The sequence below is a fragment of the Lonchura striata genome, chromosome 1 (genome assembly GCF_050655825.1).
Source record: "Lonchura striata isolate lonStrDom1 chromosome 1, ASM5065582v1, whole genome shotgun sequence".
In the NCBI taxonomy this organism is placed as follows: Eukaryota; Metazoa; Chordata; class Aves; order Passeriformes; family Estrildidae; genus Lonchura; species Lonchura striata.
Genome location: NC_140703.1, coordinates 104,835,440 through 104,858,676, shown reverse-complemented (window position 1 = coordinate 104,858,676; position 23,237 = coordinate 104,835,440). Strand labels below are relative to the sequence as shown.

The 23,237-nt window shown below is 41.7% G+C and overlaps 1 protein-coding gene across 12 annotated transcripts in view; it reads left to right on the top strand.

Annotated features, from left to right (window-relative positions):
- The window catches only part of LOC110483230 (uncharacterized), a 305,445-nt gene that overhangs the window by 268,937 nt on the left and 13,271 nt on the right, over window positions 1-23,237 (top strand). For 2 of the 12 annotated variants that reach the window (XR_014949909.1, XM_085559785.1), the window contains one exon: window positions 7,011-7,094. The exons of 8 other annotated variants lie outside the window; for them this stretch is intronic. Coding sequence is in view for 1 of the 4 variants with exons in the window: in XM_085559785.1 (XP_085415911.1) it covers window positions 7,011-7,094 (84 nt within the window). In the remaining 3 variants the exon portion in view is untranslated. 2 more of the 12 variants (XR_014949916.1, XM_085559769.1) reach the window with 2 other exon arrangements.

Sequence of the window (23,237 nt, the reverse complement as noted above, 5' to 3'; positions counted from 1 at the left end):
AAATCTAAGCGTGGTCTGTGAAGTGCCAAGATGTGAACAACATGCCCAGACCCTGATTGTAAGCAGTAGGAAGTCAGGTTCCAGTTCAGCTCCCCAGTGTCACATCCTTGTTCCACTTAATACACTGAAGGGTAGCCAAGACACCACACAGGGTTGGCTGAGGGGATGTGAACCTTAGGGAAGATCTCAGCCTCCTCATGGGAGACAGGACGTAACACCAGAATAATTTAATAATAGTTTGCTGCATGTAGGTACAAGAACCTTGAGTCTACTCAGCCAAGTCAGCAAGGGCATTCACTGTAACAGACACCAACATTTGGCCTGGTCAATAGCTCTCCTGAGTCAATTACCTATATCAACACTATGGTTGTATTGAAATTATTAGGAAAAATTTCTATACTGACAGGGTGGACCAGCACTGAAACAGGCTGCCCTGGACAATAGTGGGAAATGATCAAAAATGTGTAGATGTAGTGTTTGAGACATGGCTTAGTGGTGGACTTGGCAGTGCTGGGTTAATGGTTGGACTCAATGATCTTAAAGATGTTTTCCAACCTAAATGACTGGGTGAATTGCACTCTAAATGTGGTTACACACCCAAATTGCTATCCACCTCTGGAGTATGTATGCCTCCATTCACATGGGAATAGAGCTGTTCATTCGGTAGAGAATGGAGAACAGTTCATTGTAGGTTGTAGAAATGCATCATCAGTCCCTGTAACAGGGAGCAGCCTCTGACTACTCTTCTTCTCGACTGACTGCCTGAGTAAATCACAAGGCTAAAGAGCTCAGTTCCCCCTTACCTGCTCTTACCCTGTGTCTTACTCTAGTTTCATTATGTTGCAGCAGAAAAAGAAGTTTTGGATGTCTTTACCTGGCCTCACTGAAGCCTGGTCTCAGGTGTCTCACATTGACAATTACACAGTGAGGAGGAAAAACAGAACTTTTGCTGCATCAGCATCCCTGTTGGAAGAGACTACCTGGATAGAGAAGGCACATATTTGCTGGTGAAGGGAATCCCTGACCAAGAAGCACGAGCAGTGCCCTACACCAGAAGGGGACACAACTGTTAAGATATAGTACAACACACAAACAGGGTCCACAGTGTAATATTACACCAAAATAATACCCTGTGGGGTTATTATAGTTTTTTATCATTATATTCTGAGAACCTCTCTGTAGGATCTGAAAAACCTTCTTGTCCAAACAGAGAGACATTCTGGAACTCCAATGTTCATCAAGTGTTGACAAAATGGCACCACCCCCTCTGCAATGGCTCAACAGCCTGGGCTTGTACTGCCTCCAGTCAGGACAGGTTGGCCTGAATTGTTTCCAGGACATCAAAAAGCTCTTACATTTCAGCAATAGTTCTTGTCTTCCACAGCAGTTTGACCTATTGTCTTAGTGGGAGTATTTTTTTACTACTCAATAACTGCCACAATAAATCAAACTCCATATATTAACAAGAAGCTCAGAGTAAGTTAAATATCAATGGATTAATTAAATATGATGGGTAATGATTGCCAGCTAACATAGGCATTTGTAATGTTATTGCATGTTTTAATAAACAGCCTTCAAATTAATTAATGAGGATGGTGCCTATTCTGAATGCATGCTTTGTGCCTGTGCCTTGCCTCCCCTGCCCCACTTCAAAGAACATTATCTGCTGCTGGTGTGTGGTGGCAAGCTCCTCTGCATATGGAAGCAGCATTCAGCAGCATTCAGGTGCTGACATTCAGCACCTTCACTGATGTGTAGATAATGTCAGCCTGGAAAGGTGGCAGGCAGCATCTTGTCCAGCCTTCCCTGTGGTATGGAAAGATAAGCATCTCCAGCTGTCAAAATCCTTCTCCTTTCTTCTGTATGCAAAACTTACATCCCATTTGTGGCAGCTGAGGATGAGAGATATGCCCTTGGTCTAACATGCTTTGCAGTTAATCCTCTTCAAAGTGTATTTAAAGCCAACAGCAGTAACTCAGTATATTAAAGGATTTGGTCAGTGACCATATTTTAATGGCCATCACATTGACAGTGCCCCCCTTTATATTTTAATTCTCTTGTGATACTTAGGCATGCATTGCATGTACAGACTAAAGGGGATGAGGGAATTTGAGAAATCCTGGGGCCTGAGAGAAATGCAACCATGGCCAGGAACAAAATGTGTGCCATTTCATCAGGTTTTTGTATCATTACCTATCTCAATTTTCAGAAACAAGCTGCTTATAATTGTAGTGGAGAGGCTGATGCCTGATGGTTAGTCTTTTAAGCACTTTAAATAGCACATGATGATATAAGCTGGAACTATTGTGCTTGCTCTAAACAGCAAGTGATGATGACACATTGTGATGACATGGGCTGTTGCAGATCTAGCAAAAACCACTTCTAGCCATAGGTACTAGGCAATAGTAATATGGTATCAGTAACTAGTACTATAGCAGCATAAATAAACTATTTTGATACTACAGGAAGTATTTTTAATCCTGTTTTCTTGGTGTTTATGTGATTGCACTGTGACTGTATTTGTCTGAAAACTGTTGAGTCAGTAGGTGATTTCAATCAGCTGTGACAGAGCTTCAAAGGGTATCCTACTTTTGCCAGCTCTGTGAACACTGGGTATCTGAATAGAGTTAAAAGAGACATGCTTAACACCCTAATGAGAGAAGAGGGGAAGATAAGAAAAGAAAGATCAAAAAGAAAAAGGAGGCAGAGAAAAGTTCTTGTCTTATTACATGTCAGCACATTGGCTGCCAGATGCGGACCTTGGTGTATTCCCTGCTTGCCTTGTTCCTGCTCCAGGCATCAGGTAACCCAGCCTGCACACAGTAGCTAAAAAGCAGCACCTGGACTTTACACCCTGCCAAGCACTGTTACAATCAACAGCAAAGACAACATAAAGACACCTGGACTCATTGCTCTGGGGTTTCCTGTGTTCCCCTCTGGTGCATGGACCTCCACTGGCTGGGGAGAAACAAATGCATGGAAAATCAGGAAGCTGGAAGAAAATGAATTTGACTTGTTCAGGTAGGAGCTGATTACTTTTGGACAGTACAACAGGTTGTCACTGGTCTGTCCTGACTATTTGTATGCAATTTGGCTTCAGCCAGCAGGACACTGAGCAGCCCTCAGTCGTGCCCCACAGCTATAAATTCCTGGGAGCAGAGGAAGGGACACCCATATCTCCCACAGCCTGGTGGAGAGCTTTAACTGGTGATGTATTGCACAGCAGGACAAGCATCTGGCTGCTTTACTGATTGGAAGCCCCACAACTCCAGAGCACGTGTTGCATCCCTCTTGGATGCAGGTATTTGGCAGCCGCTGAAAACCAGACTACCTTTGGTAACTCTGCCCTTGGCACTTCAGGTGCCCCAGATGCATTCTGACATACCTTACCCTGTCTGTTCACTGCATAAAGGATCCACTCCAATGACTCCCATGCATTCCTGCAGCAAACAGTGCCTGGCACACACTGTCCTCTGCTGACACTGCTCTGTTCAACAGGTGTAGAGTCATAGAAAGTTTGTGTAGAAAGGGATCTTAAAGGTCAAGGTAGTGATTCTGCAGCTGAGGAACAGCCTTCCCAGGCCTGCAGACAAGCTGAGGTGGGAGAACACTTCTGGAGATGGTCAAGTTCAACCCCCATCAGTCCAGGTGTGTCTCAACAGAGCTGAGTCACTTTCCTGGATCTGCTGGTGACACTTTTCCTAACACAGCCCAGAGTGCTGTTGTCCTTTTTTACAAGTAGGGACATTGCTGGCTCCTGTCAAAGCTGGTGTCCACCAGGACCACCTCATCCTTCTCTGCAAAGATGCTTGTGAGTCAGGTGCCCTTGGCATGTTCTGGTGCCTGGGGGTTTTCCTCCCCAGAGGCAGGACTTTACACTTTCCCTGGTTAAACTTCAGGAGGTTCCTGACAGAGCATTTCTCCTGCCTGGTGAAGTCCCTCTGGATGTCAGCATGACTTTATGGTGCACCTGACACTCCTCCCAGTTTTGTACCAGCTCCAAGCCTTTGCTTTGCCACAGGCAAAGCCTGCTGTGGAATGACACCGTGCCTCGGTGTGAGCCAACTGCAGCAGTGAGGTTACTGCTTCAGCAGCTCCAGCCAGGGCTGAGCCTTCTGCCTGTGGTACCGTGGGCACCAAGAGGCCAGGGCTGGAATCTGGTCTATTTACTATTCTACAAGTAAAATTACAGTTCAAGAAAATTTACAAATGAACATCCAAGGTCTGAAATGCCTTAGATGAGCAGAGAGACCATGTCCTGAGCCTTCTAACTCACCTTAAATGGTTAATATCTGCTTTGCAACTATTTGTCAGAAAATGTATTTCACCCGGACTAACTGCTGTGCAGGACTGAACCAGTGTTTTGTTGTGAGACATGCTAGATGCAGCAAAAAACACATTTCTACCTCCAACACAAATGCTTGACTCCCCCATCCTTATGTTCACTCAGGCCAAACAAAAAGTCATGTTTCTCATTGCTTTTTCTACTTGTAGCCACTAGGAATCAGTATAAAAGAAAAAAGTGGAAAAAACTCAGAATCGGAAAATTTTAGTGCAGTGCTACTAGAAATATGTGTGTATTTTAAAGTCCATTTTGATGAGTTTCATGCAAATGAAAAGGAAGGTAAATGAAAATGTAGGGGATTTTTGGTTTTTGTTTTGTATTGTGACACTGTTTTACCTTTCCACAAGTAATCACAGGTTCTAACATGCTGTGGGGTTTTGGTGGTTTTTTTTATCTGAACAGAGGAATTTACATGTATTTTTACTGCAGGTGAAGTAAACAAAAATAATGGCAAGGTAAACAAAATTGCAACTGTGTCTGGGGGAAAGGTAGGGCAGATGATGAATCTATAATCACACCTCTGTCAGGCTGGCTGCTCTCAGCTCAGATGGCAGGATGGTGCTCTCTAGGTATAATGGAGATCTATAAATAGCTGCATCATTATATAACCCAGCAGCAGTCTCATTCCCTTTCTAAATATAGGCTGTGCAGCAAAGGACAGGCTGGTGAAGTGTTGCTCCTGATACCGATTAATAGCATGACTCACACTGCCCAGCTAATAAAAATGAAATGTGTGCCTTGGAGGCACCACACTGGATAGGGTGAATTTACACAAGGAAAAAAAAATAGATTTGATTTTGTAACCAGTGAAGGAGAAACTGAAATCTAAGCAATTTCATAATGCATAAGTCCCTAATCATAATGACTTCAAAGAAATTTGAAGCTGTCATTAATGAAATGTTTAATGTCTTGTGTTCTCTTAATAAAAAATAGTTCATTGCCTTTGAGTAATTACTGCAAACTCATTTGGGGGGTCATAATAATCTCACATTTCCTAGGTCAACGTGGCTGGCATGCTTGGGATGCCTTTCAGTGGTGGGCTGTGTTCACTCAGGATACACGTGCAGAGCTCCCACTATCAACCAGGCTGCACATGCAGAAGGGAAGTTTTCTGTAAAGTACAAATGTTCCTTTTGTAAAGAATTTTGAGATCAATGCAGCAAATTGCATCTAAGGCACACTTTGACCATAAAACTTTAATTACCATAAATAGTGAGGCATGTACACCCTCGCTCAGTCATACTGCCAGTTTGCCCCTCACATCCAGTCTGCAATCAATACTGCCATTTCACACACAAGGATTTTGCATCCACCTTTTTGTCTTTAAAGTTAAGGTGCTGTCTCTGCTGAAGCCCTTGCTGATGTCTTTATTCAATTACATGGTGAAGGTGAATGTCTAACTCTAAATTGTGACTTTAACTTTGATGAAAAGTGCTGCAGTGGATTCCCCTTATAGCTCAGGACATTGGTCTTTGCTCAGGAGGCAAAGAGCCTTCTGCAGTGAATTGCAGCATCATTTTGTACCATCTTCACCAATTTGTCCAGACTTTCACGTCTTTCATTAGAAACACTTTGGTGTTCTTCCAGGAGCCTGCTTATGCTGTAAAGTAGTTCTCAGCAGGACTAAAAGGCCCTTGGACAAGTGAGGCAGTTCTTGCTCACCACTGCAGCAGGTGCTGCTGTGTGAGGCTGGGGTTTCCTGGCCAGAAGGCCACACACACAAACATTGGATAACATAATCTGAAACTTCAGCCTCCACTTCTATCTCAGTTACATTCTGTCCACTGCTTCTCCAGACTCCAGCCCTATGATTTAACAGTAAATTGACCATTTCCTCACCATACAATAGCCTATGGTGTTTTGCTGGGAAAAACCTTAGGTTTAACGACCAACAGAGAAGAGGAAATGCTATGCATAACTTCTTTTTTGCACAATTTCTCTGACTTTTCCCAGACTCTTGTTTCAAGCAGTTATGTGTTCCATTTGCACCTCCAGCAGCCACAGTGTCAGTAATTCTTAATTTAAATGATTTAGCTGAGTTTCCCATCAAAACAATATTTTCTCTTCTTTCCCCTCAGGATGTAGAACTCTTCTTCAGCTGCTTGCCTTTGACAGATTTACGGTAATAAAAAATAAAGTAAGAAAACTGTTATTTTGCTTTCAAACACAAATCTTTTGTGACAGATTTGACATGGAGGGATAACCTACCCAGCTGGAGGAGTCAGGTATTTATCTGCAGGACTGCACAGCTATATTCAGCAAAGACATGGTACCAGCAGCTTGATCTTGGTCATGTGGATAACCTTAACACCTTTTAAAACCCAGAGCAATGCTAAAGAAACACTTAAAGGGAACTTGCACAGAAATGGCAATCTTTATCAATCAGGACGGTTCCTGCACTGAAAGCCTCAGTTCTGCTACACAGCCCTTATAGTCCCCACCAGTTCCAAGGGCCCCCACTCAGCTGACATACCAGCAGCCAGCCCACAGGTGACTCAAGCCACTCAGGATATCTCAAATCCTAAAATACAGCTCTTGGGGGCTTCCAAACCTGACACCTATCATGAACTCTAAACCCACTGTATGGTGAGGAAGAGCCATACCCGAAGAGGAGAGCTACCATTTTGATGAAAAGTCACATACATGAAGATTCGTGTGTTCCTAGGTATTTCTATTTGGCTTGAATGGACCTGGAGAGAGGCTGAAAATGGACAGTGAGATAGAAGATGAGTTCCCACCAGAGCCCCCTGTAAGTATTGATCTGTAAAGCATTTTTAGAGCAAAAAGCCTATAAACCTAATGGACACTTCTGTGTTTATGTTAAAGTGCTGCTTGCATTTAAAATGAAAAGAGGCAGAGGAACACATTTTAGATACTCTTGTGGATTGTGAACATTCCAGGCAAAACCAGACTGCTTATTTAGAAGCATGAAGATCCCATGGGAAGGCTCTGGGACAGGTGTTCCCCAGTGCATTGGCATATCAAACCCCATGCAGCAAGGAAATTCAGGGTAATAGGTCTGAAAGCACACAAAAATGTAGTCTGATGGTAACACACTTAAGTCTCCAAGCAAGCACTGGAGAGCAGGGATGCTGTTCTCTGCTCTCTCTCAGAAAGCACTGGCAGGTCCTCTGACACTGGACATGTGGTGAGGCCACCCCACTGCCCCAGGCAGGCAACCTTGCAGGCAGGATTTAAAATTCATCTGGCTGGCATTTCCCCAGGGACCAGCTCCTGCCATGGCTGTTCATTTGATGCCCCTGCAGGCTCTTGGACTCGCCTTGCCCTGTCACCAGCCATCAGCATCCATCCATACCTGCTCAGTGAATACACTGAGACTAATTTACAGTTTCTTCCCTGATTGATTAGTTTGGAACAAGAGGTAAATCATTAAACTCCAGGTCTATATTGATAATTTGCAAATGGGGAAAATGGTTCAATTCTCAGTATTGATCATTAGTTACATCCACTTCCCCACAATTATACAAAACATGCCATTTGTTGCTTGGATTGTGCAGGTTAAAGCCACATGTAGGAAGAAAATATGTCTCACTGTGGCTCACTGCAAAGCATCTTGTCTTCTACAAAACAACTGCAGGAGCAGGAAAGAAGAGAAAAGCAATGTGCTGCCTTAAAAAACATGCTTGTGGTCTTGTGGAGAGCAGAATGGTCTTCATTTATTAGCTGTAAGAAAAAAAGTTAAGGTCCAGGACAGCAGGTCATTCAAGACTTACAAGCATAGACTGGAATTTGTTGAATCTTCCAAGTTAATACACAAACAGCCAGGCCAAAGTAAAAATATTTACAAAGTTAAAAAGCACTTCTGGCTTAATAAGAGCTAGTCAATAAAGTTGGGAACTGAATATCCATCCTGCCCATCCCTCTGTCTGAAAGAACCCCATGGGCCCTGTCTGGGTCCACATATGTCTCCAGGGGCCCTCCAGGTGTGAAAGATTTTGGCATGATGTGCCATGAGTCTCCCTGGCCCAAAAAACCCCCAGCACCCTCCATGCTTTGCATATCCAAAATTAATGCAGCAGGGACCATATGCTAAAACATTCTAACCAGGCAAGAAACCTTACAATGGTAAAACTTGAAATTTTTACCCTTCATTAATAAAATGCCATCACAGTTCATTCAAAAGTTGGAATTATTTCAAACCTGATGTATAATAATCCAAAAGTAATTCTAAATGCATGGTTCACTTAGCAGATGTATTCTGTGATGAAGCCCATGCTAAATCTAAAATAGCCTTTATTTTATTCTGGTAATAACAACCAAACCAGATACTCTAGCCTACATTTAGTATTTGAAGGTACTACTGGTATAAAAATAACACCCTGTAGGATGGTCCTACATGGTGCAGTTTATGCCATGAAGAGACAAGAAAATTGAATAGCCTGGCAAAGAATTATCACCTTTATTATATAGCTGAGGAACAGGGTCACTGAGTGATTAGCTGTCTTGCCCATAATACCATAGGAAGTCTATAGCCAGACCTAATAGTGTCTGTTGTGCCAGACAATATGTTCTCACTGCACTGCCATCTTTCTTCACTGATGTAAATGGCTTATTTTACAAGTAGATTTTCATTGGCATCAGCTTGGGTAAAGACACCCAATTCTCATGGCTGAATCACACATTAAAGCTGAATAACCCTTATTCTTCTGCTGCAGATGACTGCTGTGGACAGCTGTAGTTACAGGCACTCAAATACTACCAAAAAAAAGTAGCATATTAATTTTAGTAAAAAAAAAAAAATCACTGAAGTTTTAGGACCTGAAGAGAACATTAAGAAAAGACCTTACTATCCTTAACTCTGCCTTATACTGTCAGGTGACGGGTATGTGATTCTGAACAATATTGCCATAAAAAGACCAAGATTTAAAGCACCAGTTATATCTCTGACATACACTGGGGATGTGATTAACCTGGGGCACAATGTTCAAAGTCCATCTGATTCCAGGAGACTGCAGCCAGAAGTGTGTGCTGTGTAGAGAGGTTGCTGTATGTTGTATCTACTGGTGTTTTCTCTTTGCTGAGGAGCTTTTGTTCACTGATGTGGTAATTTCTCTCACTGCATGCTCAATTTAATGGAGCAAAGTCCCCATGATAACAAACTACAACAGGGCAAATCTTCCTCTAGGACAGCTGCTTTGTTTACATAACATGCTAACATTTCTAGCACTTATGTTTTTTATAAGAAGATGTAATTGTAAGTGCAAGATTGGGTGCAAGGATCGAAAATAAAGTAATGGTGTATTAATTACTTTCTTTTTGCCTAAGTTGCACCAGGGCTTCTAAATTTTGATGTAACTGAATAGAGAGCAAGACAAGGAAATGTGAATTACTTGAGACTTCTGAGCAGGTGTTAACGAAAGGAGTCATGACTGGCCCTAAAAACAAAGCAGTGGAAGAGCAGACCTGATGCTCCAGGTGGTCTGTGCTCCTACAAAGCACCATAAAGGATAAAGCAGCTGTGTCTCTGCAGTCCCCAGTGGAACTGATCTGGAAATGCACACTATCAGGCCTGATTGTGTGCTGCAGACTGAGTTTTTCTGCCTGAAGAATGGCTCTCCCAGGGGTTTCCAACTCTCTAAAGCCCATCCCTGCAAGTCCATTAATTATTGTTGCTCTCCTGAGGACTGAGAGCTGAACCATTGGTGGCACCAAATATAGTTTCAAGACTCTGTTGCTTTTCCTTGTCACCAAATTTTCATCTTGTGCTTCTGCTTTTGCCCTCAATGTGCTCACGAGCTGCAGGAACTGCATTTAGGGTTGATGTCTCCCTCCTGCTCCTGACTGGCAGCAGGTGGGCACAGTAATGGTCTCTTCTCTTCTATTTTTACCCAACCTTTAGTTTCTCATATTAGCAAGCTCCTTTCTTTGTGAAATAAAATTACTTACCCAGGTGCAATCTATTCCAAGCCTTTCCCAGAGAGTGAATTTTGGCAGCCCCTAATCTGAATGTCAGGGGTTCTGCTGATCAGTTTTCAGCTTCTAGTCATCACCAGGAGGAGCTGAGCCACTGCTGTCATTGCTTCCATATTCGCTAGAGAGCCCAGCCAAGCAAACAGGCACTCTATCTCAGAGAGGATACATCTATGGATTCACCAAAAAGACAAAAATGAGAGATAAATCAAATGTGGAGAGGACAAAGACAAAGAAATATGACAGAAGAATTCATAATTTCTTCCATTTTCCAAGCAGGTCTGAGAGCCAGCTGTGACTCTTTGCAGCACTCATCACACTGCAAACAATGATGTGTTTTAAAATATTATTCAGGCAAGAAAGGGTGTTCTATTATTGCCCTAACTTTCCCAGTTCAATCTACCTTTTGCAGCAGACATCCATGCTTTCATAAAACTGCCTTTCTTTTCCTCTCTTACTAGTCATAATTGCACATAAATCTTTATCACAGAAGTTTGCTACTCTAGTGAGACCACTTTCTGCAATTTAAAGAGCTGAGAAACACATTACATTGTTAGTCAAAAGGGCAGGAGATAAAAGGTTTGAGATTTCTAACTTAATTTGAGATACTCTGTGCTTGTGTTGTGCAATAATGTTAAAAGTAAAGTGTGGGTGGACACTGGTTTTATAGTGTATGAACTTCTTAGGGCCTCTTCCCAACAGCACTGCAATAATTCACCTACTATACAAACTGCCACTCAGAGAATGACATTATGTTCCAAACCTGTGGAAGAAAACCATGATAGAACTAGTAAAGAAATAATTTCTTCTGAGTATGTCAAGGATTGGAGGCCAATTTATTTTTCAGAGGAGTCACAATCAATACGTATCTCCTCAGCATCTTGAAATCCAGGTCCAATTATACTTTTTCTTTGTAACTGTGGCAAACAGGCTGCTTTCATGGTTTCCAGAACATTGTTTTCGTATTGCAAGTCAGGTTGCTTCATTATTTCTAGTGGGAAAAAATATTTGGGGGAGAGTCAGGCAACTCAAGAAAGATCAGAGGGCAGCATTTCTTTAAGTAGGTACAACATAAAAAACAACATAAGTGCTCACATTTACAGAAGGTTTGATTTTTAGACTAATACCCACATTTGGAAAGGAACACAGTGATCTTGCAGTAGAAGGGTAGTGCAGCTTCTTATAAGGTAGTGAAGTAGAAACAAAAATTTCATAGCAAAGTTTCTCCTCTTCAGATTTAATTTGTGTTCTCCCTGGTGCTGGAGTGGTTCCTTTTGTGGTGCCCCTCAATGCTCGAGCCAGAGCTGTGGTGCCTGGAGCTCTGCTGGGATAAAGCTAAGGCAGCTTTTCAAGCTAGGGTTTCCTCCATGGGTGGTTTGCCCTGTGCCTTTGCTGCCTGATGCCATTTCATATCAGACTGAAAGAAGAGTGTGTCTGAAGTTTAATTGTAGCTAAACCAGGAAATCACCTCCTCACTCTTCAGTGGCCAAGTGTGCTGGATGAGTGCACTCCACATTTCAGTGCCTTCTGAAAGGGTGCAAGTTCAAGGTTATACTTTCTGTTATCAATTTGTTCTTTAAATATTTTCATCTCTTCCAGCTAGGTGGCATGCCAGAGCTCATAAACCTCTTAATATTCTAGCTTCACCACATAGCCTTTACAAACAAGGTCATAGAGAACAGAAGGAAAACATATAATTAATAATTATCAAGACTTACTGCTGTGTGGGCTGCAAGTCCCTGCTCAGAAATTAGAACCAAATTATTCCAGGCTTTTAAAAAGGTAGTTAAGATATCCAGCATACCTAAATTATCTCCTCTGAGAGACTACACCAGCTCCATTAGCTCCCTGCATGTCTTTTGCTCCATGCTAACACGTACCACATGCTTTAAATCACAGCAGCCAGTTCCTTCCCATTGCACTTGCCTCACTCCCCACACTCCCTGAAATGCATTTCCAGCTCCCCTTGCCTTGTCTCCTTCCCCCCAGCCCCCTGTTAATGCCAGCTGATCTGGAACAGCCATACAGATTATTTAGCAAAGCAGGGAAAAGAAAGGAAATTATTTCAAAACATTTTTGAAATAGCTGCAAAAATAAGTAGTGCAATCCTAGTCCCTTTAGGAGGCTTCCAGGTTTCTTTCAGTCAGTGACATGAGAGGTAAATACCAAGCAAGGAAAACTCTTATCCATGGTGTTTCTAAGCAACTTGATTTAAACAGGATATGGTGGCACTCCTTACCAAAATCTGAAAATTATCCAGGGAATTATTAAGGATGTATAGATTTTAAGAAAGGAGATACAATATGTTACCTAATCTGACTGCATAATCCTGGATATTGAATTTGTCTCATGTTCCCCCAGATTATCCAGCAGTTTATTATTACGTAAAGAATTATTTTCTAGGCAAAAGTGTTTATATAATCATTTAGGACTTGTTCATTTACCAGTGAATTTCCAGAGGGAAATTTACTTTGGGTTTGGAAACTTGAAAAATTGAGTATACATCCCCATGAGGGACCTTTGTAAGGGGTGGGCTAGCACTCTCCTAGAAAAGCTCTCCCTGAGAAGTCTGTCCTCTTCTTGGAAAGTAGCCCCTCTGTTTCAGATTTTATATATTCCCTCATCAAATATTTTGCATGTCTTTTGCCCAGGGAGAAGGTCTGTGGTTAGTCAAACAGTACTTCAAAGGCATCTATTTTCTCCTAGTAAAATAATAAATGATTGACTCTTAGATTGTGATATAAACATATTCACCTAGAAAATAGTTACTTATGCTCTTGTGGGAAATAATAGAAGGAAATCAAATTAAGAGCATTTATTCAATAAATAAAAGGTAAGATTGTATCCAAACATCTGTCACCAAATGAAATGTTTCTGCAAGCCAAATCCATTTGTTAATTTTCTCCTCTCTGCCTGGAATGCAGCTGTTTAAGTAATTTCTGAAGTAGCATCTATGTCATTGACAGACATCTGTGCAGAACTGGTGATGTGCAGAGAATACTCTATTTATAGAGAGGCAATCATGCCTTTCTTGTCTCCCCTCCTCCCACCCACAGCTCTGTGCAGTGATATCAGGGGACCCAATCATGGTATTAATTTCTTTTCAGCTGAAATGTACCCATAAAGTTTAGTTGAGAACAAATGAGAAAAGGAAAGTGAAGATCATTTTCTCATGCTGAAAAATATTTTTAGATACCAGCCATAGAGATTTCTTAATATTAGAAAAGGGCAGGATTTGTTGAAATAGAAAGAACATAAAAATAACATTTTACAAATAGTATAGCATCTATTATTTATCATAGCAGTCTTTGGGAAAAGGCCCAAAGCAAAATGTCTGACTTTGAAGATGAAACAAAAAAAGGTGGCAACTATTAAAAAGCATTTTTTTTTTTTTTTTTTTTTTTTGTTGAAATATAGCCTCTACTTAAAACAATCTTGCTGGAGAAAAAGAAAATAAAAGAGTTTTACTTATTTTCAAGTGCTTATAGAAGAAAGGAGAAACTTCTGTACAATGTTTCATAGATGAAAAAGATTTTATGAAGAGACCAGTTCTATTTAATTATCTGTGGCTTTCTATGGAGCCAGGATGCCCCCATTCCACAAGAACACTGCATCATAAACTTATCACAGTAGGTCTCATGTTCCAGCCCCAGAATAACTGAATTTGATTGAATGCTCCTTAGGAAGAGAAATAGGAAGGTTCTTGAGACACTTTCTAATGAAACACATGCTAATTATAGTATTATTTAAGAGTAAAACATTTCAAGATGTACTTTATTTTACAGTGTGAGGGGTTATTAAAATATTAAAGATCATATATTATTCACCTACAAAGAAAATGAGTTATTACTCTAAAATGGAACATACACAGCAGTTGGGCAGAAAACTCCAACATGACATTTTTGTGAATGTGAAGGCATTCTAGCTAGTAATTGGTGTTTCCAGGAATCCTGTGCTTGGCAACAGGCTTCATATAGGCACAGTTTAAGTAAAAAAAACCAAAACAAAACAAAACAAAAAACAAAAAACAAAAAAAAAAAAAAAAAACCAAAAAAAAAAAAAAAAAAAAACAAAAAAAACCCAAAAAAAACCAAAAAACTCAAACAAAACAAAACCAAAAAAACCACCCCAAAAACAAACAAAAAACCAAACAAAACTTCTATACAATGTCTTCAACATCAATGAAATGACTACACAGGTCCAATGTGAAGGGAATTTAAAGATTTTGTGCTACTTTTGTCTTCAGAAATTTTTTTTCCCCTTAATTGTCTGCATTACATAAAATAAAATTCCATATGTTGGCTTGTGCATCTCTGCTCAGAATAGCAAAGGATCTTATGGTGACTTTGGGAAAGTCAGGGTAACCTGGGGTTCTCATGGTTTTGCTGAGTCTCAGCAAAAGACATTGCAAAAAAATTAGCCAATTGTTTCACTATTCAACAATTTAATTTTTGTCAGTGTTGTTATCTGTAAACTTTTCATAGTCACAATCTATGCTAACAATTCCAAATTTCATAAGCAATACTTCTGCATAAAATGAGGTACTTGCAAAGATCAAGTGATATAACTGTTATTTGTGAATACCTATTCTGCAAAATATCTTAATTCAGCTCCTGTCAAGGTTAGAGTTAGCTGTAGGCATTGTGGAGCCTGCTGGCTGGAATGAGGATCCTTCCCAATTAGCTGAAATTTTTTTCTGCAGCATGGGTGGGGTGATCTGTTGGGTTTTCCTGGCCTGAGAGAGATATCAAAACATTTAAAAATCCTCTGCATTGCCACTGAAGCTGTGCTGAAAGGCAGTGCTGCAGCTCCTGCTCTGTGGCCCCACTTCAGCCACTCATGTCCAGTGTTATAAATGAGAATTTATTCAGCCAGATTAAAAACAAAAATCATTTTATTTGCAGTCAAATTCTATCTAGCCAGCCACATGGAAAGGACAGAGCCGAGCCCGGGGTCGGCCCTGGGTGTGCAACAAGGAGTCAGCCTCAGCAGAGGTTTTCTCCTATGCCCACACCTCCATCCTGGCACAGGCGGTTTTTATAGGGAAAATTCCGCCTGAGGCCAAGATTTGAGCAGTTAGTCTTTTCTTCTATTCAGAGTCTATAGGTTAATAAGATTTTCTTTTTTTGTTGATGAGGAGAAATAATTCAATGTCCGGAGTAGTTGAATTCTTGATGAGAGTTTACGGGAAGGTGCATTCACATGGATCTGTCTGAGGATTTCCATGAGATCCATCTTGGACGATCAGCACCGATGATCAACACCTGGAGCCCAGCCATGGCCCATCTCCTGGCCGAGCCACATCCTTTTCCTTGTAAATCAGTTTCCAATATACATCCAGTCTCGCCTGCAAGGGCGGGGGGAACTAATACGACGGGCATGATTTAACAAGTATGCAATATTACATATTTCATACAAGGAATGGCGCGAATTATATTTATTACACATAACATCCAGTGTTTCTGCAGCTTGTGCAGTCAGGCTTGGCTCTGCTCCTGCCTCAGAGGGCTCTGGGCAGCCTGACCGAGGGCTGCCTCCCTGAGGAGGGGGTGTGGAACTCAGTGACCTTCAAAGTCCCTTCCAACGCAAACCAATCCATGATTCCATGATCAGTAAAACTAGGCCTGCATTACTAATTCCACCAAAGCCCTCAAAAAGAAAGCAATTCATTTTTTTCAAACCTGATAAGCCATCCGCCAGACTGGTCTGTTTTCCCCCAAGCTGAACTGTCCAAAAGCCCAATGTGACTTCTTTGACATGATTACAGTCTATGTACTAAGACAAATTCAGGTACAAATTTTGAAAGTCTGAAGAGAAACCCTGGCAAGTGTTCACAACTACTGGTCCTCATGGGAGGGAAAGCCAGAGTCTGGCTGGATATCAGTTTATTTAAAAGCCCACATGGCAGAGCACATCACAGAGCTGGTCCTGAGTCTCAAAGCAGCACTGCCCCAGCAGAAAGAATGCCAGGAAAACATTTAGCAGAGAACAGCTTGAGGCTAAACTTTGTGTTAATTTGCTTGCCTACCTCAATCTTTTCCTTTTACTGAAGGCTTTTACAAGCACTGCATTTGTCAATGTCAGAGACAGATAAAATGCACAGCAGTCAGGACAGAGATTAGTGGAAAACAGTGGCCAAGGGTTGCTCCTTCCATTCAGTCAAGTTCTTGTATCTTGAGGCATGACAGCTTAAATTTTTTAAGCAGTTATGTAAAATTGAGACTGCATTTGTGTCCCCTGCAGCAGCAGGTCACTCTGTCCTCTGCCCTGGCCAGGAAGGCTCATCTTTCTGGCAGGGAGCAGAGGGAACACCATTTAAATTAACTCCTTGGCTGCCCATGAAGAGCTGTTCCACAGCTGGCTGGGAAAGTGTCACACCTCTTCTGAAGGCAAAGCCACCTGCTCGTGATGAAGGACAAAAAGTCCAGTGTGTGTGTGTGTGTGTGGTGCTCTCTGGGTTCCATGTCTTTCCTCCTAAATGATAAGGCCACAGGTATACTTAAAAGCCAGGGGGCAGACAGATGAATGTGCTGTCATCCTTTTCTTTTTAGTTTGTGTCAATTTTACTTTATTTTGCCAACAACCCCAAGAAGGAGTTTACTTGCTGACCTTTCTTAGATGTGTTGTTACATGTCTGAAAATCAATTTCTAGAGTTATCCGTTGTCTTTTTTTTCCTCCCCTATAGCACTTTGAAATGTGTAGGCTGGGGAGAGATAAGTGATATAGGTTTGCTGGGCTGACACAAATGTAACAGGGACACAATTTATGACTCAGCTCATTCATGGTAGATTATATGCTCTTGAGATACTTGATGATTTATAGCTGATGTAAATTGTGATACTTACTGTGCCATTAGCAAAGCCATTATCTCTGTCGTGAAAACTTACAATCAATATATGTCAGCAGAGACAGAAACAGTATTGTGAGCTTGCTGATAAAAATGGGTTTGTGCAGAAGCATTCTAGGATTCTATTTGACACAGCCCTTTCAGAATTTTGAGTAAACCAACTTTACTAATGAAAATCCTGAATTCAGGTAGTTATGTCCTTTGCAATTATTAGGTATGTGGTAATGGCCAGAGTGCATTAGCAGCCTCTCTCAAAATATAATTTTGCAAGTCACAACTAGGAAAAACTAGCCTGTAACATGATGCTGCCAGCCATTCTCTAGATAATAACTAGTAATTTGTTGAAATATTACTTTTTATAATGAAAATCAATTTCCAGAATTAATTATTTTATTCTGTAAATGAAGAAAATGCTTTTTTGGGGAAATGCAATACTAATTAGAGCCTCTCACCAAAGAAGAGGATCAGCACCATACATCTGGCCACTGAGAACAGGCTGGGTGTCATGCTGGACATACAAGGCAAACATCTGAGCTAGAGCTACAATGAGCAAGCCACTGACCACAGTCAGTTCACAATAAAGAGTCACACAAACTATTTGCTCAAAGTCAGTTTAAAAATCATTGTTCTTCAATTGATAGCTCTAAAGATTTACTTCACTAAATAAGCCATCTTTTAAGATTTTTCACTTAGTGTTTTTTTTCAGGAATTATTTGTACAGGAGAATAGCTGAAAGAAACACCTGCCCTTTCTCAAAAATATTGCCAAGGTCTCAAGCTGAACTGCTTTCAGAGCTCTAGAGCATTGTTTGTGCCACTCTAGTCTAGTTCACTTAGGAAACAGTTATCAGCCATGAAATGCTGATCTCTCTCACATTTCTCACTTGTAATTTGGTATGAACAGCATTTACCATGCAATGAGTCAGGATTTTCCATCAGGCTCTTAATAGCCTCACAGACATTATGCTTGGCCCCTACATCAGTTCCTTCCCCCACCTCTTGCATGGCTGGCTCACCACATCAAACAAATCCCAAAGTGCTCTTCTGTCTACCCTGACATCTCAAAGGTTCCAAATATCCCCATACCTGGACTGGCTAACCAAAACAGTTGCTTTTATTGTGGTCTCTAATAGACCATCTTCTAGTTTCACACAGTGTTGCTATTACAGGATTAACACTGCCAGAGAATTGCAGAGAATTGCAGGCTCGAGGAGAGCTCTGGCAGTCTCCAGCCCACTGCCCACTAAAAGCAGGGCAGCTAGAGCAGGCTGCCTAGGCTGCCTCCTGTTGAATTTGAGTGTTTCCTGGGTTGAAGACTCAACAGTCTCCACCAGCATTCATGTCATTGTTTGACCTTCCTCACACTGAAGATTTTTTTCCTACTATTTTTTTATCATTTTCCTTATCCCTGTTTCTGTCTGTTGCCTCTTTTCACTGCATCCCTATGAGCAGAGTTTGGGTCTGTCTTCTCTACACCCTCCCATTAAATATTGTGGACAGCAATAAACTCACTCCGTTGCCTTGTATTCTCCTGGGAAAAGAAAAAAATCAATTCCCATGGTCTTTCCTTTATATCATGTACTCCATCCCCATGAACATTGTGGGGATTAGAGCTGAACTTGCCTCAGAAGATCCATATCTTATAGCGAGGAACCCAAAACTGGATGCAGAACTTTCAGCACAACCTCATAAATGCCAAATACATGGGAATAGTCATTTCCTTGGACCCCCTGGGTATGGTTTTGCTAAAACTGTGCAGGATGTGATTGGCCACCTTTGCCACAGGGACACACTGCTCACTGATATTTAACTTGGAGCACCAGATTGATAGCTCCCTTTTTGCAAGGTTGCCTGGCCCAGGTGGTTGCAGGGATTCTGCTTTCCCAGGTGCAGGATTTTGCACTTCCCTTTGCTGAAATTCATGAGGAGAACAATCAACGGATTGTTCCAGTCTAACAAGATCTCCCTCTACACAACTTGGTATCAGCTGTGAATTTTCTGAGTAGTGCGCACTGTCCTGTCATGCAGGTAATTTAAAGATATAAAACAGTCCTGTCCCAAATATGAATCCCTGAAGATTATCACAGTGACCATCAACAAGGTACACATTATACTATTGATTAAAATCTTTTAAGACACATCGTCCAGGCAATTATCCATTCACCTTATTGCTTATTTTCCGCTTAGCCAAACATACCTCACCAATTTGGCTATCAAGATGCTGTGGGGAACCCCACCAAAGGCTTTGCTAAAGTCCAAATATACAGCATCCACCACTCTCCTCTCTGTGAGTCATCTGTCTCATCACAGAAGGCAGTCAGTCTCATCAGGCACAGTCTGCTGCTGGGAACTCCATGCAGGCTGCTTCCAGTCACCCTTCTGACATTCACCCACCAGGACAGGACTTCCAAGAGGACTCACTCCATCAGCTTTGTCATGCCCTTGCAAAGCTGCTGTAGAGCAGCCACCTGGTGATGTTGGCCCATTCCTCTGGTGCTCCTAGAGACATCCCATCTGCACCATCTGGCTTCCATGTGCCCAACTTGCTTGAGTGCTCCCTTCCTCTTTCTGCCTCTCCTCTGGATATTGCCACAGAGGGGGCTGCAACCAGCCTCAGGAGCAGGAGAGTCTGAAAGCAGTCTTGCATAGCAAAAAGGCACTGACCACCTCCACCTCTTCTGTGTCCTTTGTCCCTCAATCTCTAGCTGTTCTCAGCAGCAGGCTCACAATTTCTTTAGTTCTCCTTTTCCAATTCTGTTATGGAAGCCCTTCTTCTTGTCCTTCACCTCTGTTGCTAATTTAAACTCCAGCTGCTTTTCTGGTATCTCAGTGTTTTCTTATATTGCAGTAAATTAGGTAAATTCATCCCATTGGTAGTAAAAAAACCTCTGAGGAAGAACTCACTGGAGCCATTCACACAAGAGAAATAGCCAAATGCATCTAAATCTTTCAAGACTTGGGAGCAGCAGCCAGATGGAAAGGGACAATTTCCAGATGCCAACCCTCCATGGAAGATTTCGAATCCTCAAAGAAAACAGCTCATAGAAAATTCATCTTATAAGAGACACCAGAGAAAGAAAAATCATTGTTCTCCTCTGTTACTGTGCAGCTCAAATCCTTTCCCATACTCTGACTCTTGCTCTATATTTTTAACTCTCAATGTACACTAATTACCAATTGTATTTTAACATTCTGTCAGCACATTGTATCTATTTTCACTAAGAAAACTTTTGGGCTTTTTTTCCCATGGCACATTAAGATAAGCACTTAATTAATTAAGCTGCCCAGAATTGAATGCAGATGATTGGGAGTGCTACCACTTCTGTCAAGTATGAAACATCATTGTTTGGAAAGATGTAAGGCAGCTCCAAAAAAAAAAAAAAAAACATGGTTGAGTACATACTCAAGGGACAAAACACTGTATCCTTCAAATCCTTGCTCTCTCAGGACTTCCTTGGAGAATCCTGGTGCAAGCAAAATTTTGGAAAACAATAGGAGAGTCCTCTTAGTCTTCACAATGAAAGACTACAGTATTTTCAACATGAAAATATTAAAACCCTGGAAGATGAAATGTGTTTTCAGTCTTTTCTTTGAAGATTTTAGTTTGCTTCCAGGTATTAATTTTTATATTTCTTGTGAACTATGCTATTACTTATAGAGGGTTCAACACATTCACTGTCTTTGCTATGAGAAATGTTTGACATTTTCTCATTAAGTATATCAGGTACGAAAGCAGCAGGAAGAGAAAGCAGTAACTATCAAAGGAAGACTGGACTCTTGTCTTTTTTTCAAGTAACTTTCCAGACTGAGGTTGTCACTGTAGAGCCAAGAGGAGAGTTCATATCAGCTGTCTTGCCAAAATTATCTCCTCTTCCCTTTGATGGTAAACGTTTTATCTCTTTTTCTTTTGAACTTTTTGCCATGATGCGTAAGGAAAGTGTTCCAGTTTCACTTTATTTTCCACAAAACAAAGCACATCTAGTGCTAGTCACACATCTGCTGCTTGTGCAGTAATGCCCAGAGCCAGCCTGGCTCCTCCTGTAGTCCCTGCCTTTAGGCATGTTTCTTTTTCCATGGCAGAGATCTGAGGCAACAGGCTTTCAGCAGTGCTACAGTTAAAATGGCAACTGCTTCATTGCTTGGAAGCTTCCCATTTATACATCCCCTCTTGCACTGCTGTACATTGCTCCTTTGAAATGCTCCTCTGGGATAATATGACTATTACCTTCTTGATTTCCTACATCATGCATGTTTTTCTAGCTCCTGAAGCCTCTTCCCACATCAGCTTGAGAATCACCTTTCTGTTTCTCATTTCATGTGGTATTTTGGCTTTTGCCCTCTTACATTTAAGCATTCAAGAACTCTATCAGGGTTTCACATCTGTCTTTTACCACACTTGAATCTTACTTCATCCATGTTGTCTGGACACAGGGAGCAGGGCTTTTCTAGTTCCTGCACTACATAATTAGTTAATTATGTTAGTTAATTCCTGCAAGAATTATCTGAAAATTCTATATTCATGTATACTAAAGCCAGCTCTTTTTGGGAGTAAATATTTCTTCTAAATAATTGTATTCATTGGTGATATCCACCCTCTGCACTAGCAGAACCAAGCAAGTCTTAGGTATTCTTCATGTGTCCTTTGAAATCCTGAGAAATTTAACTTTGACGAGGAAACATTCAGTGTTTTTGTTCTTTCTTTTCCCTCACTGTCCTCTTGACACCAAGGACATTTCACTCAATCACCCCAAGAGAAGGACCTGTCACCTTCAATTCTGCCTGATCTGTCTTTGTTTCCTGAGCTGTCACCTAATATAACACAAGCCCAACAAACTGATCTGGAAGTATCTTAAAATGAAAGTTTTCCACAGCAGGCATCAAACCAACATCAGCCATTATGGAAACTGATACCTTCACGTGTGAAATCATCTCTCTCCAGCTAAAGCATCCCTTGGGCACTCCTTTGTCCCAGAAGCTGGTCAGGACTCAGGTGCTTTGGTGCTGCCACATCTGCTGCTGGTGACCTGGATGTGGCTCAGGGCTGGGAGAAGGGGAACAGTGTGCCTGTGGTCTCTGTGCTGTGTAGCTCTTTCCCCAAACAAGTTAAATATTCCTCTTTTGGAATTCCTTTGCTTTTGGCAACATGAACACTTGAATAACTTTGCAAACACTAGTCAACTAAAAGTTAGGCTTTGAAAAGTTTTGACACTGGGGGAGGGTTGAAAAGAATAATTAGGGAACCATTACTATTGACAGAAAAGACAAAGCTAAATTTTGACCTAAACTTCTCCATCTAACATGTAACAGAGCACAAATGGTGCATACAGGGACAACTCTGAGATATGGACAGGAGGCACCAAATACTCTTTCACCTCTAAAAGGAGGCAGAGAGCAAGGCAGCACATGAAGTCCCATGTCTTTCAAGGTTTCTGTGGTCGTTTGCTCACAGGGGTGCCTGAAGGCCCTTTGGTCCTCTGGTGAGCATGTGGAAGCCACTGTGTCTGCACCATGGGGAGAGGCTGGCCTTGGCCTATGGGAAGTGCTGTGTGCCTGGGCTGTGCTGCTGGTGAGCACAGGGCAGGGGAAGAGAGCAGCCAAGCCTCAAACTCCAGCAGGGATATGCAGAATATGGCTTCTGGGGCAGGGAAAATGTCACCAGTGCTTTGCTTAAGGGTCCTGATATGCACAGCACTGGGGAGAGCGTGTAGGTAGGAGGAGGTTGTTGGGAAAATCTATCCAAAAGCCTTTAGGAGCGACAAGTGGCAAATTCCCACTACACACATACAGTTCTCTCTTGGGAGGAATGGTGTAGGGTCTTCCCCAGATGTAGCCAGACACCAATTGCTCCTAGTGACACAGAAAGGAGGCCTTTTGCCACTCCACACTCCTTCCCTTGGCTGTGCCTGTACAGCTCAACTCTAAAGATGGCACTGCTTTGCAGCAGTAAGTACAGAAAGAACAAGAAAAGAACATCAAACACTGAAATTTAAGGGAAAACTGCAGCAGAGCAGCTAATCCCACTTGAAAGGATGGGCTCAGGTCCAATTACACATTTTTTTTCCAATCCACTGGGAAAGCCATTATACTGATGGCAGTCAGATTGGTGCAGCCACA